General features: G+C 43.4%; 1 protein-coding gene across 14 annotated transcripts in view; it reads right to left on the minus strand.

Moving 5' to 3' along the window:
* NEK10 (NIMA related kinase 10) overlaps positions 1 to 18,909 on the minus strand; it is a 487,578-nt gene that overhangs the window by 335,385 nt on the left and 133,284 nt on the right. For all 14 annotated transcript variants that reach the window (XR_013277553.1, XR_013277555.1, XR_013277554.1 and 11 more), the window contains 6 exons: positions 17,865 to 17,929; positions 17,453 to 17,555; positions 17,220 to 17,348; positions 13,484 to 13,621; positions 11,570 to 11,615; positions 10,030 to 10,151 (listed from right to left, as the gene is read on the minus strand). Coding sequence is in view for 11 of the 14 variants with exons in the window: in XM_077491445.1 (XP_077347571.1) it covers positions 10,030 to 10,151; positions 11,570 to 11,615; positions 13,484 to 13,621; positions 17,220 to 17,348; positions 17,453 to 17,555; positions 17,865 to 17,929 (603 nt within the window). In the remaining 3 variants the exon portion in view is untranslated. The remainder of the gene's footprint in view (positions 1 to 10,029; positions 10,152 to 11,569; positions 11,616 to 13,483; positions 13,622 to 17,219; positions 17,349 to 17,452; positions 17,556 to 17,864; positions 17,930 to 18,909) is intronic.

An 18,909-nucleotide genomic window follows, 5' to 3' on the forward strand; every position in this document is an offset into this window, starting at 1 on the left:
CAATGACTTACATTGCACAGCAGGGACAAAGCAGACTGCAAATGTATCAGGAGCGAGTCATCGACCATGTACGGTCACATCTGGCGCTCCCAGGACACCGGCACATGGCTCCGCAGTGTGGGCTTTTTTTAACGTGTCCGCTGCTGACAATAGCGTTGCCATCTGCAATCTTTGCAGTCAACGCGTTAGTCGCGGTAAGCCCAATACTCACCTAGGGACGACCGCCTTAAGAAGGCACATGAGCAGCCATCACCGAGCCCAGTGGGAGCAACGGAACACACAAAGCCACACTGCAGGCTCTCACCGTCCAGCCTCGTCTTCTACTTCTCCTTCTCCTCTCTCCTCACAATTGTCCTCCACTCCACCTTCCATCACGCCAAGCTCACATTTTTCTGCAAAAAGGCAGGCTTCCGTGGGCCTAATGTTTGAGCGTAAAAAAATGATGACGCCGGATAACCCTCTTGCCCAACGGTTGGCGGCTGGCTTGTCAGAACTCATAGCCCGCCAACTACTGCCATATAAACTGGTGGACTCGGAGGCCTTTCGCAAATTTGTGGCCATTGGAACACCACAATGGAAGGTCCCAGGAAGGAAGTATTTCTCAGAGAAGGGCATCCCAGAGCTATATGGCCATGTTCAGCGGCAAGTGAATGTATCTCTGGCACACAGTGTCGGTGCCAAGATACATCTGACCACAGACACGTGGTCTAGCAAACACGGGCAGGGAAGGTATATCAGTTTTACTGCCCACTGGGTGAACCTTCTGACGGCCGTCAAGCATGTAACCCGTGGCACCCGTGTAGATTTGGTTTTACCGCCACGGATTGCATGCAGGCCTGACTCTTCTTCTCCTCCTCCTACTCCATCCTCCTCCCTCTCCTCCTCAGCTGCCTCCTCCTTTTCCGCTGCTAGCGTCTCTTCCACTGCACCGCCCAAGCTCCCCAGAACCTATTCCACATGCCAGGTGAGACGTTGCCATGCCGTGCTGCGTCTGTTGTGCCTGGAAGCAAAGAGCCACACTGGCCCGGCACTCCTTTCAGCTTTGCGTTCACAGGCAGATGAGTGGCTAACACCGCTCAATTTGACAGTTGGTAAAGTGGTGTGTGACAACGGTGCCAATCTGCTTAGCGCATTGAAACAGGGCAAAATCACGCACGTGCCGTGCATGGCACACGTCTTAAACTTGGTCGTGCAGCGATTCCTTGTCAAATACCCTGGGGTCCAGGACATCTTGCGGCAGGCAAGGAAAATCTCGGCCCATTTCAGAAGATCTTACACGGCCATGGCTCGCCTTGCTGACATTCAGCGGCGACACCATCTGCCGGTCAGACGTCTTATTTGCGATTGCCCGACGCGATGGAACTCAACCTTCTATATGCTTGATAGGCTGCTCCAGCAGAAACGTGCAGTTAACGTCTACCTGTATGAACTCTGCGAAAGAAACGGTTCTGGGGAGCTGGGTTTTTTTTCACCGCGCCAGTGGCTGCTCATGCGCGACACATGCAGACTTCTGCGGCCATTTGAGGAGATCACCAAACTGGTCAGTCGCAGCCATGGCGCCATCAGTGACATGGTACCTTATGCCTTCTTTCTGGAGCGTGCATTGCGTCGTGTCATTGATCAGGCTGTGGAGGAGCAGGAGCGGGAAGATGAGGAAGTCGCAATGCTGGATGAATTCCCAGGGGGGGCTACTCTATCTGAGACAAGTCAACAACAGGAGTCTGATGAGGAGTCAGAGGAGGATGGTGCCGGGGCGGATGAGCAGGAGCAAGAAGAGCATGCTTTAAACCTTTCTGGGATCCCTGTTGTGCGAGGATGGGGAGAGGAGAATGAAGAGGACGACATTATCCTGGATGATGAGCAGGAGCCAGGCCACCACACCGCTTCCACTTTAGTGCAAATGGGGGCCTTCATGCTCCAGTGTTTTAATAGGGACCCCCGTATAAAAAGCATGAGGGTCAAGGACCAGTACTGGGTGGCAACGTACTTAGACCCCCGGTACAAACACAAAATGGCGGAAATGTTACCGCCGTCGCAGAGGGCTGTCAGAATGCAGCACTTCCAGGCCTTGCTTCGAGAAATGCTGCATTCTGCTTTTGCGTGCGCTGGCAGAGGAGCAATTCCCACTCCCAGAGAAGGATTTGCGGGTACCAATCCAACAGCGCCTGCAAGAAGAGGCCGGTTTGAAGATGTGTTGGTGACTTCGGATATGAGGTCATTCTTTCAGCCGACCCATCGACAGGTGTCATCCGGATCCAGCATCAGGGAACGCCTAGACCGTCAGGTGTCCGACTACATTGGGTTAACGGCCGATGTGGACGCTCTGAGGAGTGATGAACCCCTAGACTACTGGGTGGGCAGGCTTGACCTCTGGCCAGAGCTTGCCCAATTTGCAATCGAACTGTTGGCTTGCCCCTCATCCAGTGTCCTGTCCGAAAGGACGTTCAGCGCAGCAGGGGGGATTGTGACCGATAAGCGTACTCGCCTAGCTCACCACAGTGTTAACTACCTCACATTTCTAAAAATGAATGAGGCATGGATCTCGGAGGAATTCAACACATGTGATCAGTAGACCATGTATATGTCTATAAACAATTTTTGGAATCAAGCACACAGACCTTCTTAATTCATTTGGCTCACTTCCCTGACCCAAAAAAGCACACCGTACTATATGCCCCTACCCTCCTCTTTGAAGAGGTTGAGCGGTGTCATATTTCTACTGGGGCTGCTTATTATGAGGGGTTCCCACCATCCCTGTGCTGTGCTGACTTCCTCCTGGGTGTTCTTATTATGAGGGGCTCCCACCATCCCTGTGCTGTGCTGACTTCCTCCTGGGGGTTCTTATTATGAGGGGATCACACCATCCCTGTGCTGTGCTGACTTCCTCCTGGGGCTGCTTACGGTGCTGCTGTCAGCGCTGTATGTCACGGAGCTGCTGTCAGCGCTGTATGTCACGGAGCTGCTGTCAGCGCTGTATGTCACGGAGCTGCTGTCAGCGCTGTATGTCACGGAGCTGCTGTCAGCGCTGTATGTCACGGAGCTGCTGTCAGCGCTGTATGTCACGGAGCTGCTGTCAGCGCTGTATGTCACGGTGCTGCTGTCAGCGCTGTATGTCACGGAGCTGCTGTCAGCGCTGTATGTCACGGAGCTGCTGTCAGCGCTGTATGTCACGGTGCTGCTGTCAGCGCTGTATGTCACGGAGCTGCTGTCAGCGCTGTATGTCACGGAGCTGCTGTCAGCGCTGTATGTCACGGAGCTGCTGTCAGCGCTGTATGTCACGGAGCTGCTGTCAGCGCTGTATGTCACGGAGCTGCTGTCAGCGCTGTATGTCACGGTGCTGATGTCAGTGCTCTGTATTACGGTGCTGCTGTCAGTGCTCTGTATCTCCTGCACCCTCTTGTTTGCCTACCCTGGTCCCTGACCTTCCCTCTCCTCCATTGCCTTCATTAGCTCCATAGTCCTGAATTGTCAGAACAATTTCCCAAATAAAAAAAAAATGCTTGTAGTTATCGATCCCAAATTCACCTCATACATGTATTATGCTATTGTCCAGGTGGTGGGACTACGTGCTACCCCCTAATAATTACCCCGTGGCCGCAAATTCGACCTAAAGGTTTGCGAAATTCGCCTCCCATTGAAGTCAATGGAGCCCGCGGCGAACGGTCGTTTTCGCGAACGTTTGTGTCCGTTCGCGTTTCGCGTTCGCGAAACGTCCCGTCGGAAGTTCGTCCATCACTAATAATGAAAGTATACAAAAACCTAAGCATGCTGGACACATTTCCAAATGACACTTAGCTACTGATTTTTCCTCAGGGATTAGAGGGCTTTCCCTACTTTCAGGATCTGCGCTAGAAACTGAGGATAAGGTCACAGCTGTTCTGTATTTCCCATATCATTTTGATTCTTTGTCAGTTAGGGCTGCAGTAAATGGGCACCCTTGTTAGTCATGGTAAACTATAATAAGAAGCACTTGATCCAAAGGACGGCGACAGGCTACCGATGTGTGGTATTTAGTAAGTTCATGCTCCCGGCCCCCTTCCAGGGGTTTATCTCTACAACACCAGGATTCACATTGCTGAACCCTGTACAGTTAGTTCTTTATATCATCTGTTTTGTATCTTTCTCTTGATGTATGATGAGATGATTGTACACTGCTCTACATTGATCAGAAGTGTGGAAGATTTGTATAATTTCTAACAAAAGTAATGCCTTCAGGCACATTGTACTGCATGCCAGTAGCTTTGTTAGTCTTCTAACAGTTAACTGCAGACCCCCTTGGTTACTAGACTGAAACTGTACATACGGCCTAAAAATCTAAGTTTGTTGAGAAATTAGCCCAGCCTCAGACATTTAACCCTACCTACTGTCAGACAACTGTCAAATGCCAGAACTTTTGGGCTTAATCTTGACATGACCAGAAGTCAAGGTGTACAGCTTAGGTCTAAGAACAAAAATTTTTAAATATGTATCTCTGCACTGTTATGAAATGGCCGCTGGCACAGATAAGTAATATACCCAACTTAAAAACAATATTCAAAAAATTGTGTGGCGCCAAACAAAAAGTGAAAAGAATAAAGTCTAAAAAAATATAAAGTCTAAAAATATATATTGTATAAATTCCATTCGGCAGAACCATGAAAGTTCATGCAAAGAATCCTCATAGAATGATGAAAGATGTGAAAGCAAATCCAGTGTACAATAACATCAACTATCTTGAGGTGAGGAAAAGTGATCCAATGAAGTGCTCCGAGATCAGCCAAAGCACCCCAGTGAAATGAATATTCACCAGAAATGATGGCTACTGTTACAGTAGCAAACACACATTCAGTAAGTATCAGTCATCCAGTAAGATTGGCTGTCCAGCGACTCTCTCAACAGGATAACGCTAAGATAAATAAATCTTGCCAGGAGCCAGATAAAATCTTCATAGTGTAGTAGCTTTGTTTCAATTGCATCCACATTAAAAGCCAGAATGTAACAAACAATCCTTACATTCAGTGCCACTGCCGATCCGGAATCGGACATCGGTGTGACATCTGCACTAGAATCTCCCACCCGACACGTTTCATCCAATAGGATGTTATCAAGGGGTCCCCTAATGTCAGACCTTGGACATGTTTATGCAGCTTTACAAATCTGCTCCACTTGCGGTGCTCAATTAAGATAAAATGAGAAGTGTTCCGTCAGCCCTTTTGCCTGTGATTCAGAGCCGAAAGTAGTTGTACCGTCATTAAATCATAGATCTATGGAGCAGGAAATGGTCCGGTCGCCATTTTAATGGAGACACGGCTGTGTCTGGTTCTATATAGGACAGACACCATCCCAGATAATTAGGATAACGATGTCTCCTGTAATATCAAACAATCTAGTTCCTGCCAGAAAGAGGTAAATAAATAAATAAATAACTGGAAAAGGAACCAAAATAAATTATTACGTCAATATTAACATGCCGACCGGAGAGCAGTATTGATCCGCCACTCATAAATCCAAAAAAGTATAAAAATACATGTCTATGTAAGGGCCGGTTCACACAGGGGGCGACACGAGGCGACACGACTTGCCGTGCCGCGACCTGACAAGTCGCCCCCGTTCTGTACAATGGAACCGTTCTAAGAGGAGCGACTCGAGTCGCTCCATCTTAGAAAAAAGGTTCCTGTACTACTTTTGGGCGACCTCGGGGCGACTTGCATTGACTTCTATACAGAAGTCATTTGCAAGTCGCCGCTGTGGTCGCGGCAGGTCGCGGCGAGGCAAGTCGTGTCGCCTCGCATCGCCCCCAGTGTGAACCGGCCCTTAAACATAAAACTACTACACTATGATGATTTTATCATGCTCCTGGCAAGCTTTATTTATCTTAGCTTTATCTTGTTAAGAAGTGTCACTGGACAGCCCATCTTACTGGATGACCGATATTTACTGAATGCGTGTTTCCTGCTGTAACTGCAGCCATCCTTTCTGGTGAGTGTTAATTTCACTGGGGTGGGGTGGCTGATCTCGGAGCACTTCATTGGATCAATTTTCTTCAACTTAAGATATACCAGTTGATGTTATTGTACACTAATACACTGGATTTGCTTTCACAACTTTCATCCTTCTATGGGGAGTCTATATGCGCTTTCACGGTTCTTCTGAACTGGCTGGCTTCTTCTTTTACAAAATATTTTTTTGTATTTTATATTTTTTTTAACTTTATTCTTTTCACTTTTTATCACTGATTATCATATGTAATTGTTTGGCGCTACACAATTTTTTGAATAAGAACAAAAAATGTTTATTTGAAGGTATTTACAGAAACCACATCGTACCTTGAATTTCAGTACTGGTGTTACTTAACCCTTTCATGACTAAGCCTATTTTTGGAATTTGGTGTTTACAAGTTAAAAACCAATTTTTTTGCTAGAAAATTACTTGGAACCCCCAAATATTATATATATTTTTTTAGCAGAGACTCTAGAGAATAAAACGGCGATTGTTGCAATATTTTATGTCACACGGTATTTGCGCAGCGGTGTTTTAAACGCAACTTTTTGGGAAAAGGGACACTTTCATGAATAAAAAAAAAAAAAAACAGTAAAATTAGCCCAATTTTTTTTGCGTAATGTGAAAGATAATGTTACGCCGAGTAAATAGATACCAAACATGTCACACTTTATAATTGCGAGCACTTGTGGATTGACGACAAAGAACGGTACCTAAAAATCTAAATAGGCGGCGCTTTAAATTTTTTTTACGGTTACCAGGTTAGTGTTACAGAGGAGGTCTAGTGCTAGAATTATTGCTCTCGCTCTGACGATCGCGGCGATACCTCACATGTGTGATTTGAACACCGTTTACATACGCGGGCGCGACTTCCGTATGCATTTTCTTTGCTTCGCGAGCTCGCAGGGACGGCGGGCGCTTTAAAAAATGTTTAGTTTTTTTTAATTTATTTTATTTATTTTAAAATGACTAAATTGTTTTAAAAAAAAAAAAAAATAATTGATCACTTTTATTGCTGTCACAAGGAATGTAAACATCCCTTGTGACAGTAATAGGTGGTGACAGGTACTCTTTATGGAGGGATCGGGGGGTCTAAAAGACCCCCCACCCCTCCTTTACACTTCAATGTATTCAGATCGCCGAAAACGGCGATTCTGAATACCGGATATTTTTTTAAAACCGGCGCCATTGGCAGCCGAGTAAATGGGAAGTGACGTCATGACGTCGCTTCCGTGTTTACGATGAGGAGACTGGAACGAAGCCGATTACGGCTTCATTCCAGTCCCTGCCCAGCAGCCGAAGGCAGCAGAATTTGAATCGGTGCTCCCGATCGAGCGGGAGCACCGGTAACAGCGGCGGGAGGCGGCGGGAGGGGGGGACGTCCCCTCCCGCTCCTCCGGCATAACAGCCGAGCGGCTTTTAGCCACATCGGTTGTTATGCCTGGATAGCCAATCGCCAGCTGAAAAAAACGGTACCGGGATGATGCCTGCAGGTGCGGGCATCATCCCGGTATACCCCCTGGAAGCCGAGTACGCAGATCTGCGTACGCTCGGCGGGAAAGGGTTAAACTGGTTGTAAACCCCAGTCATGGAATTTGAGCAAGGCACGTATATCTGCAGTGTTTACATATCTCTCCCCAAAGCTCTAAGTGTCATTTCTCTCTGGTGCTTCCTTATCAGCATGAGTAACTTCTGAGAAGTTTTCCCAACACATACATTTGTGGGGGGTGGGGAGCTCAGAACGGAGCATGTCTATTCACAACATAGTCCTTTTGCTGTGTGGAGGGGGTGTGTGCCTTTCCACCAATCAGCTATCACACACTGTTTACTGCAGTCTCTCCATCCCCTGCTTTGTGCTGCTTACAGATGCAGAAAGATTTTTTAACATGATTTGCACTTTTGAAAGGGTGTAGAGAAGAGGAGACTGCAAATAAATAAGTAAAATCTATGTAGGAGGATATGTTCAATCTCTGTGCACCGTCTGATGCTGTTCTCTATTACTTCACTGGGCATGTGTAAGGGTTTACAACCACTTTAAAGAAATATTTTTTTTGTAAACTTCTTTTTATTGAAAAGGTAATATTTGGTTACAAACCAGCAAAATAAAAATGCATAAAACAATTCCAATAATAGCCTCGTCTATTGCATACCAACTTAGACATTACCTTAGACATTTATGTGTTTTAAATCTTTTTATTAATTTTCATTGAAATAAATAACATTACAAAACATCTACAGAACATATAACATTTCTACATCACCAACGACATAGAACATATAACATTCCTATAGTAGACATACCACAAAAAGATATCTAAAATGTCCTTTAATAAATAATTATTCATAATCTACTCCCCCCCCCCCCCCAAAAAGGGAAAACCCTCCTTCCCCTTCGCCCCCTCTCCTTCCCCTTCCTCCCTCTCTCCCTTTCCCTTAAGCGAAATCATTTTAATTGTGATTTAATTTAAGGGACCTTAGACAAAGAAATATTAACCCGAAGGCAGGCTTGCTTTTAGCAGAAGACACATGGTTAACACTGTGCAGCTTAAGTCCGCAGATGGCTGAGAATGGAGTATGAACATCCATCTGCATATATCAGGGTGTGTAGAGACAGGTGGTGGGTCAAAAGCCACAGCTGGGTTACAACCTATCTGCTCCCACAATGCATTGTGCAGCAATGAAATTGTGGAAAATGTGGGCCCTGCTACTTTATCTATTAAAACAAGATATGAAGTGCTATCTCCACAGGCTCTCAGTGCTGCGTATAAGAGAACTTACTGAGATGGAAAAGACCAAGCTGCACTTCAGACAATTAGCTGAATAGCTAGCAAAAACACAAATATGAGGGTTGGCTTATATGGCAAAGGATGTACTGTCTAGCCAGTGATCTATGGCAGGGGTTTTCAACCTCAGTCCTCAAGTACCCCCAACATGCCATGTTTTCAGATTTTCCTTTATCTTGCACAGGTGCTTTAAATCAGAGTCAATGGCTTGGTATTTTGGACAGTTATTTTATCTAAAGCCCCATACACACGATCAGATTTTCTGATGATTTTTATCTTCAGATTTACCAAAACCATGTAGTGCAGGGGCCTGCCTGATTGCATACAAATTGAATCTCCTAAGGTTTGACCTCATATTATATGGTTTTGGTAAATCTGAAGGAAAAGAATCATCAAAAAATCTGATAGTGTGTATTGGGCTTAAGAGAAATTCCCATAACATGACCTGTTGGGGGTACTTGAGGACCGAGGCTGAGAGCCACTGATCTAGAGTGATCTGCCAGTTTTCGATCTTACTTTTTTCTAATGCAGTTGAACTGTAACAGGAAAGGTCACCTCCCTGCCCCAGTTTGTGATTGGCCAATGACAATAAAGGAGCAGGTCATTTGCCTTATCTGCGTGTCTGTCTGGATGTTTCTGATTGGCACGTATGCATGCAGCAAAGCTTAACTGGGTCAGAATACTTACCCTCCTTCTCACAGTTCTGAATGGCAATTACAATAGACAGCTATTGGGGAAAAAATGGGTTCTCCATTTTCATTTAACCATATTAATTAATATTAATAGTTTACCTCTGCTTAGATTTCGGCTTTAAAGTGGTTCTAAAAGCAGAAGGTTTTTTTATGCATTAAGGTTAAAAACATTTAGTGTGCAGCTCCACCCCCCTTTTTTACTTACCTGAGCACGATGTGGATCCAGCGCTGTGCACAAGAGCAGCATCACTGCTCTCTCTCTCTCCTTACTGGCTAAGAGGCATTGACAATGACAGCCAATGGGGAGGGAGCAGGGGGAAAGATGCACTGTGTATGTCAATGGATACACAGAGCACGGCTCAGGAGCAAGTCTGCATGAGTGCCCCCATAGCAAGCATCTTGGGGAAGAAGAGCCAGGAGCACCTGCAGAGGGCCCCAGAAGAGAAGGATTGGGGCTGCTCTGTGCAAAAGCAGGGAACAGAGCCGGTAAGTATAAAATGTTAATTACTTCAGAAAAAAATTACCTTTGCAAACACTTTAAGATACTATCATAGCCATGAACAATTTCTGCTTACCTGTACAAATATGTGCCAGAGTCGTTCTTCTGTAAACTGCTGCTTTTTCTCCTTAAGCGACTTGAAATGTTCACCAAGGGATGCCCCTTCAATGAGCTCCATAACAATGTACACCTTGTCATCTATGGCACAGCAAGCACATTTGGAGTTATATTACTTTACACAAGTTCCATTCAGGTGATGGACCACCAAACTGAATTCAACTGAAAAATGTGAATATCTCCCTATTCTATTCATGCAGATTGTCACAGAAAATGAATTAAACAGCTCGGGAGATTTGCAGGTATAGATCTCTCAAGGAAAGATTTGTAGTTCACAATTTGTTATACATTCAACTTATCTGAATTCTTGCTGAGTTGTAATTGGAGAAGGACAGAGAAGACAGGTTGCTTCCACCCATTAAGTTATGACATGTTTTACAATATTTTGTAACAGTGATGTAAAAGAAGTAGGGATGAGCTCCTGGTTCAGTCCAAACACAAATTCAGACTGAACTTTTCTTGTTGGGGCATTCTTCTTATGAGCCAGACTTTGTTTTTTTTTGTAGTGATTGTTAATAACTAATACCCTACATGTCCTTACAATGTCCTTATTAACCAATGACGTCACCTGACCCCATTCATTTACCAAAATTCCCAGCTATATACAGTGGCCTGTATATGTATATTTGGTTTAAAAACAAAAACAAAAAAAAACAGGGTAAGGTCTACAAAAGATTCTATACCAGATCCTTTGGGAATCCTCATCATTGTCCAAATATGGTAATTTTCATTTCTGGTCAATGATATCACCTCCCTTTTGTTTATACTCCACTAGAGCTGTCATTGATGGGTGAGCAGTCATTGGGAGAGTATTGTGTAGGCAGTCATTTTATATCTTTTGGTGGGTTGGTGGATGCTGTTCACCTCTTATCAATTCACATGAGGAGAGGTATGTGGGAGGTCCCTATTGTTAAAGGGGGGCTACAGATTCAGATAAGTTCCCTTCCTACTTATCAAATCCCCACAACAACTGTACCAGGGGGCGGAGGGGGGGGGGTGCACTCAGGCTGCTTGCTTAGGTAAGGATATGCTTTTATGCTTTGGATTTTTGGTAGGGGGGCACGTTTGTTTTCTTGATATTTATGTGGGGTTCCCTCTTCAAATTTATACCAAAAACAACAATTACAGGTGAATAAAGTGACACAGTGACCATACTTTAGGATGGCCTGTATACCGTATCAATGATAGATCATGATAGTTCCAATTTTATTATCAATGATAATTGTTGCTGCATAGCAACTGTGACTACAATATGTTCCAAGCCAATCACCAACAAAATTATGAAAAATGCTGAAGGCAAATCAAAATGAAATATAGGCTGTGTGGATAAATTGATAAAATTAACAAGTTCCATAATGTTATCCAAAGCCATATTACCATGTTAAACCTCTCAAATGGTAAAGAAAACAGACCATTTTAAGAGTGATTTTATAGGGAATATATAACACCAGTATTAGCAAATGTATGCTATACCTAAAAAATAGTACAACTTTACTCACTTTCTAGAAAGGTTCGATAGTATCGCACAATGTTTGGATGGCAAAGCTGTAAAATGGTATAAATTGAGAATACTTTGTCAGTTACTGAAAGCAACCATATATAAAACAATAAACAGTTAACATAATTGCACTTAGAATGCATTGTGCTGTATTTATCAAAACTGGAGCAGCCAGAATCGGGTAAACAATCAACTTTTATCTTTCATTTTCAAAGATTAACTGAAAAAGCTGATTGGTTGGCATGCACAGCTGCTCCAGATTCTGTCTGCTTCGGTTTTGATAACTGTCCCCATTAAATTTAAAGAAGTAAAAATAGGCAGTATTACACTTTGTTTAAATATGTACTTTATACTTATAAGCAATCTGCTGTGGCTGATTTTAAGGACCTGTAAGCTGTGCTCTGATTTCCCTCCCATCCCTGTGATCTTAACACACACTTTACATGCTTTTTGCAAACACAAATAATGTCATATAAAACATGGATCAATTACATTCCACTGAGATAAACTGGACTTTTATATGTGTGCATATGTACTTGTGTGCCTGGACAATAAAATACAGCACATGCTGCACTCTGACAATGGTAACACAAAGACAAACCCAAGATTTTTTTTTTGTTTGGCGAAACATGTAAGGTGGAGCCTGAGCGATATGGATAACTGCTTCGTTTGTCAACATCACTGATAGAAAACTGTAAAGCGGGCCATAGATGGGCGATTTTCTAAAATCGCTTGATTCCCTCAGTCAACACAGTCAGTTTTGATGGGGGAATCAATCCCATGCAGCCATTGTGTTCTCCCAGTGGGGTGCCAGGGTGCCGGTGTCTTGTTGAATACTGTCCCCCGTCGGATAGTGTCTGCCCTGTACTGCTCTTGCGCATTACGGAGGACAAGGAGACGCCAAAAGTCTCCGAAGATGAATAGCGCCTGCTTACTGAGTCCAGGTTCAAGCCCCACCATCCAAGTGGACATAGAGTTAGAATAAAAAATTGCAGAGCGAAGCGAGCCAGCGAGGGGTCCTGTTACTAAGTGCATACCGTATGTCCACTTGCATGGTAGGGCTTGAACCTAGACTCAGGGCACGAGGTACTATTAAGTGCACAGGCGCCGTTCATCTTCGGAGAATTTTGGCATCTCCTTGACCTCCGTACTGCGCAAGCGCTGCCCCTGCTTAGTACGAGGAGGACACTATCCGATGGGGGGATAGTTCTTGTCAGAACACTGGCCCTACCTGGAGAACACACAGTGATTATTGTGAGAAGCTATAAAAAAAATCTGACAGGCTGGTTGTACCCAAGCTGATCGATCAATCTACTTGGATATAACTAGCATGCCCATACATGCTTCGAATCTTGACCATTCCCTGTTGAACCGGCCAAGATTCTAACCATCTATGGCCGGCTTTAGTCTAGTGGAAATCAGCAAGACCATGGAAGAAAAGTGAATCACAGAGAACAAATTTAAAGGGAAATTGTCAGGATTGAAATATAGGAGCAGCGATTGACTTGTATGTCAAAGTGCAAGGTATACGGCTGTCACCCTTAGTCATACGATTAGAAGACAGTGGGGTGGGTTTACTAAAGGAAAATAGACTGTGGACTTTGCAAGTGCAGTTGTACGCATTTTCCTTAGTAAATTTAAATGTGGTAAAGCTTCACTTTGTAAAGACTACTCAATCAGGTGCAAGATAAATACATTTTTGTTTTAAAAAAAACATTTTTTTCTTACACATGATTGCATGATGTTAATCAGCAGAGCTTTGCCACCTTTACTAAGCTGTGGGGAAAAAACGAGTGCAACTGCACACTCTATTTCCCTTTAGTAAATTAACCCCAGTGAATCACCCAGAAGATGTGGGCAATATTGAGACCCCCATGTTTCTATGATGACAGGTTCCCCTTAGGGATACACGAACCTGTTCTCTGATTATTGTTAGTTCAGATACTATGTTCTCAGCGCTGCTATCACGATCCCTTTTGTCTTTACCAAATGCCGGGTTGTGCAGATTAATCTCTTTCATAGCCAAGAGATTCTGACCACTGCGTTTTCTGACCTATTGGGAGATAGAAAGAAAAATAAAAGGTTAAAAGATGACTATTCATTCCTACCGACAGAAAAGGTATATATATAAGCAAAACACCAAACACTTTTGTCACTAATAGGACTCCTTTTGCATACATACAGTATCTCACAAAAGTAAGTACACCCTCACATTATTGTAACAATTTTATTGTATCTTTTCATGTGACAACACTGAAGAAATGACACCGTGCTACAATGTAAAGTATTGAGTGTACAACTTCTATAACAGTGTAAATTTGCTGCCCCCTCAAAATAACTCAACAAACAGCCATTAATGTCTAAACCACTGGCAACAAAAGTGGTTCCAGATTCTGATAAGCCCCCCGCCCGCAGACCTCCACAACCACCGGCCAGGGTTGTGGGGATGAGGCCCTTGTCCTCATCAACATGGGGACAAGGTGCTTTGAGGGGTCACGGACCCCCAAAGCATCCTCCCAATGTTGAGGGCATGTGGCCTGGTACGGTTCAGGAGGGAGGGGGGGCCGCTCTCTCGTCCCCCCCTCTTTTCCTGCGGCCTGCCAGGTTGCGTGCTCGGATAAAGGGTCTGGTATGGATTTTTAGGGGGAACCCCACGTCAATTTTTTTTTAAATTTGACGCGGGGTTCCTCTTAATATCCATACCAGACCTGAAGGGTCTGGTTATGGATATTTAGGGGGAACCCCACGTCAAATTTTTTCTTAAATTTGAGGCAGGGTTCCCCTTAATATCCATACCAGACCTGAAGGGCCTGGTAATTGAATTTGGGGGACCCCCACGCTTTTTTTTTTATTTATTTATTTATTTTTTTATCAATGACTTTCAATGAGTGTTCTCTGTATTACGGAGCCGACAATTCATAATAGCTGCGAGTGATTTTAAAGGACTTTTTTTCCTGCATAAATTACACTTTGTGCTGGGACAGTTCTAAGCACGGGAAACATGCGCCCCTTCACAGGCATACTATAGACAACCCCCCCCCTACGAAATTTAAAGGAAAATTACACTTTTATTGTTTCACTTTAATCATTATTAAAATCACTGTTCCCGAAAAAACGGCCGTTTTTAAAACTTTTTTTGCATTGATACATGTCCCCTGGGGCAGGACCCGGGTCCCCAAACACTTTTTAGGACAGTAACTTGCAAATTAGCCTTTAAAATTAGCACTTTAGATTTTGAACGTTGGAGTCCCATAGACTTTAATAGGGTTCTAAAGTATGCTATATAGTTAGCTCCGTCGAATCTTCTTTATACATTCGACAGACACCATAAGCCTTCCAAGACAGATTCGACCGTAATTCATGTGGATTTTCGGACGAATGCAATTTTTGAACGAAAAACGAAATAAATAAAAACGAATTTCGGGAGTAACTAAATAAATTAAGTTTTCGGACAAAAATTAAATTCCGAAACGAAATATTTTACTCTGCACATGTCTATAGATTTCTGTCAAAACCAGGTACCCACTCCCCCACAAAAAGTACCAAATATGGCGGTTCAGGGGGGAGGGTGCAAACAAGCGGAGATTCCCCTTTTGGGCAGAGATCCGCTTGTTGGTAAAACACAGGTTCACTTTGATTTTCATCTTCTTTTTCTTGAAAGTGTGTTGGTGGTGGCTGGGGTCCCTATGGGTCCAGGACAAACGCCCTGTGTAACCATTTATTTAACAGCCTTGACTATAATGTGGAGCTCACATCAATACAGATCTTGGAGAGCATCCATGTATTTACTGAGCATACAGAAGAAAGTTAATTAACAATAAACTTACACTGAGCAAAATTATAAACACAACAATTTTGTGTTTGCCCCTATTTATCATGAGCTGAACGCAAAGATCTACGACTTTTTCTATGTACACAAAAGGCCTATTTCTCTCAAATATTGTTCACAAATCTGTTGAAATCTGTGTTAATGAGCACTTATCCTTTGCCGAGATAATCTATCCACCTCACAGGTGTGGCATATCAAGATGCTACTAATTAAACAGCATGATTATTTTGCACAGGTGTGCCCTCGGCTGGCCACAATAAAAGGCCACTCTGCAATGTGCGGTTTTAACATACAGCACAATTCCACAGATGTCACAAGTTTTGAGGGAGAGTGCAGTTGGCATGCTGACTGCAAGAATGTCCACCAGAGCTGTTGCCCTTGAATTGAATGTTAATTTCTCTACCATAAACCGTCTCCAAAGGCGTTTCAGAGAATTTGGCAGTACATCCAACCAGCCTCGCAACCGCAGACCACTTGTAACCACACCAGCCCAGGACCTCCACATCCAGCATCTTTACCTCCAAGATCGTCTGAGACCAGCCACCCGGACAGCTGCTGCAACAATCGGTTTATATAACCAAAGAATTTCTGCATAAACTGTCAGAAACCGTCTCAGGGAAGCTCATCTGCATGCTTGTTGTCCTCATCAGGGTCTCAACCTGACTGCAGTTTGTCATCGTAACCGACCTGAGTGGGCAAATGCTCACATTCAATGGTGTCTGGCACTTTGGAGAAGTGTTCTCTTCACGGCTGAATCATGGTTTTCACTGTACAGGGCAGATGGCAGACACCGTGTATGGCTTGGTGTGGGTGAACGATTTGCTGATGTCAACGTTGTGGATTGAGTGGCCCATGGTGATGGTGGGGTTATGGTATGGGCAGGCATATGCTATGGACAATGAGCACAGGTGCATTTTATCGATGGCATTTTGAATGCACAGAGATACCGTGACGAGATCCTGAGGCCCATTGATGTGCCATTAATCCATGACCATCACCTCATGTTGCACCATGATAATGCACGGCCCCATGTTGCAAGGATCTGTACACAATTCCTGGAAGCTGAAAACATCCCAGTTCTTGAATGGCCAGCATACTCACCAGACATGTCACCCATTGACAATGTTTGGGATGCTCTGGATCAGCGTATGCGACAGTGTGTTCCAGTTCCTGACAATATCCAGCAACTTCGCACAGCCATTGAAGAGGACTAGACCAACATTCCACAGGCCATAATCAACAACCTGATCAACTCTGTGCAATGGAGATGTGCTGCACTGCGTGAGGCAAATGGTGGTCACACCAGATACTGACTGGTTTTTAGACCCCCCCCCCCAAAAACAGTAAAACTGCACATTTTAGAGTGGCCTTTTATTGTGGCCAGCCTAAGGCACACCTGTGCAATAATCATGCTGTCTAATCAGTATCTTGATATGCCACACCTGTGAGGTGGATGGATTATCTCTGCAAAGGAGGAGTGCTCACTAACACAGATTTAGACAGATTTGTGAACAATATTTGAGAGAAATAGGCCTTTTGTGTACTAAAGTTGTAGATCTTTGCGTTCAGCTCATGATAAATCGGGCAAACACAAAAGTATTGCGTTTATAATTTTGCTCAATATACATATAACCCTGGTAAATCCTCCTTATAAAACATTGAAGGCAAGCTATGAAGATGCTTTGAGCTTACACAGCCTTAATGCTCACAAATATTTATTGATCAAGGTCTGTTTAACTCTCAAACAGAAATGCAAGGTCTATACAAAAATATTGATTATACTTCAACCATCAGATTTACAAACACTGTAAAATAAAATCACCTTATATACACTCCCAAATGCTCCACTTCCAAGGTGATCTAGAATTGCATAGTTTCCAATAAATTTTGTGGGAGTTTTGTTCTGATTGATACCTTCAATGCCATCAGCCACTTGCTTCAGTTCATCTTCCTGGAAATTGCATAAAAGACCAGTTATTTTCACTCTTGTGATAACAACACTTGATTTTTTTTTTCTTTTTCTTTTTAAAATGACATGTAAAGTATATCACTTACTGGTAGTGAATTCAATTTAGACACAAGGTCTTCATAGGCACTGATGTCTCGAACATAATGACCAATGTCAATAAACATTTCAAACAAATCTGGTGGAAAAAACCTAATACAGAACAGTAAAAAAACATTAAAAGGAATCCAACCCAGAGCAAGAATGAGGCAAGTGAAATCATAGTAAAATCTGAACTACGAATCCAAATACCTGTCAATAAAGTGGAACATATATTGATTTATTGAACATATATCATCTGTAAGGAGCATCTATTTTATTCTAATAGGTATAAAATGCTATTTTGCCTTTGTCTGTGTAAAGATCTTATAAACATCAAGACTTAGCATTTTAGAATTTACAGAATTATTTTATTTTTATTTATTATTTTGTAAAGATTTTTTTTATGAATCCATACGCTACCTTTTGAACAGATCTCGGTTTCTTTCCATGCTAAAGAGAAATCTTAAGGCTCGGAACGCATAACACTGTAAGATAAAAACAAAAGGCAGTCAAGCTAAAGCATTTCTGCCACCACAACAGTAGGACCCAGCAGGACTTGCACAATAATAAGTAGCTGCCAACGATGGTATTAATTTTGCTCAGTCTATGATCTGGGGCCATCTGGCTGTACATCTTTGTAGTAGGGATCTTCTGCCATCTGGAAGCTTGTACTACAACTTATTAGTGATACCACATTGTACAATAAATAATCTTAATTATAAGTAGTTAGGGGAAAGGAAACAAGTAAAACAAACAAGTAAAATTCTTAGGTTTAAAAATATGGTAAATTCATAGAATGCTTTAATTTCATTTAAAATAAAGAACCTGTCTCATAGAAATACAAGAACTGCCATTGCAGAGGCAGGTAAATGTTTGGAGGGAACCTAAAATGTGATTGGCTTGTCATCTGCTTAACCTTACAAACTGGGGTTGATTTACTAAAACCTGAAAGTACAAATTCTGGTGCAGGAGCCAATCACCTTCTGACTTCAGCTTGTAGACAGATGCAGTTTACTTTCTCCAATGCAGGTGGCGCTCAACCGTAGCATCTCTGCAGCTGGAAAGTCAGGAGGAACCCGGTTCCTCTATGGTTTCTTGCGGCACTGGGGAAGCGATTCTGTTAGACTCTGTCACCCCATGTGACTCTGGCAGTCATCTTGAGTCAGTCAGAGCTTATTTAAGGCCCTGGCCCCCTGGGTTTGGCATGCTTTATGCGAGTAGGTAATGCAGGGAAAGGTACACCGTCTGTTAGGGACAGTACTAAGGATAAGGAAAGATTCCTGACGAGGAGGGAAAGTGTAGGGTTGCATCCTTCAGGGTATCTTCCCGATTTGCCCCTCTCTACAGGCGCTGTTATTTTGAGTGAAACCTGCTCTGTTCATGTTGCTGTAACTATGAGGGCACCTGGCTGGTCAGTCTTCCCACTGGGATTATTGTGAACTGTTGCTGCATTTCTTTAATATAA

Source organism: Lithobates pipiens, unplaced genomic scaffold (assembly GCF_037356315.1).
Source record: "Lithobates pipiens isolate NorthernLeopardFrog02 unplaced genomic scaffold, aLitPip1_a1.2 Scaffold_19, whole genome shotgun sequence".
Lineage (NCBI taxonomy): Eukaryota > Metazoa > Chordata > Amphibia > Anura > Ranidae > Lithobates > Lithobates pipiens.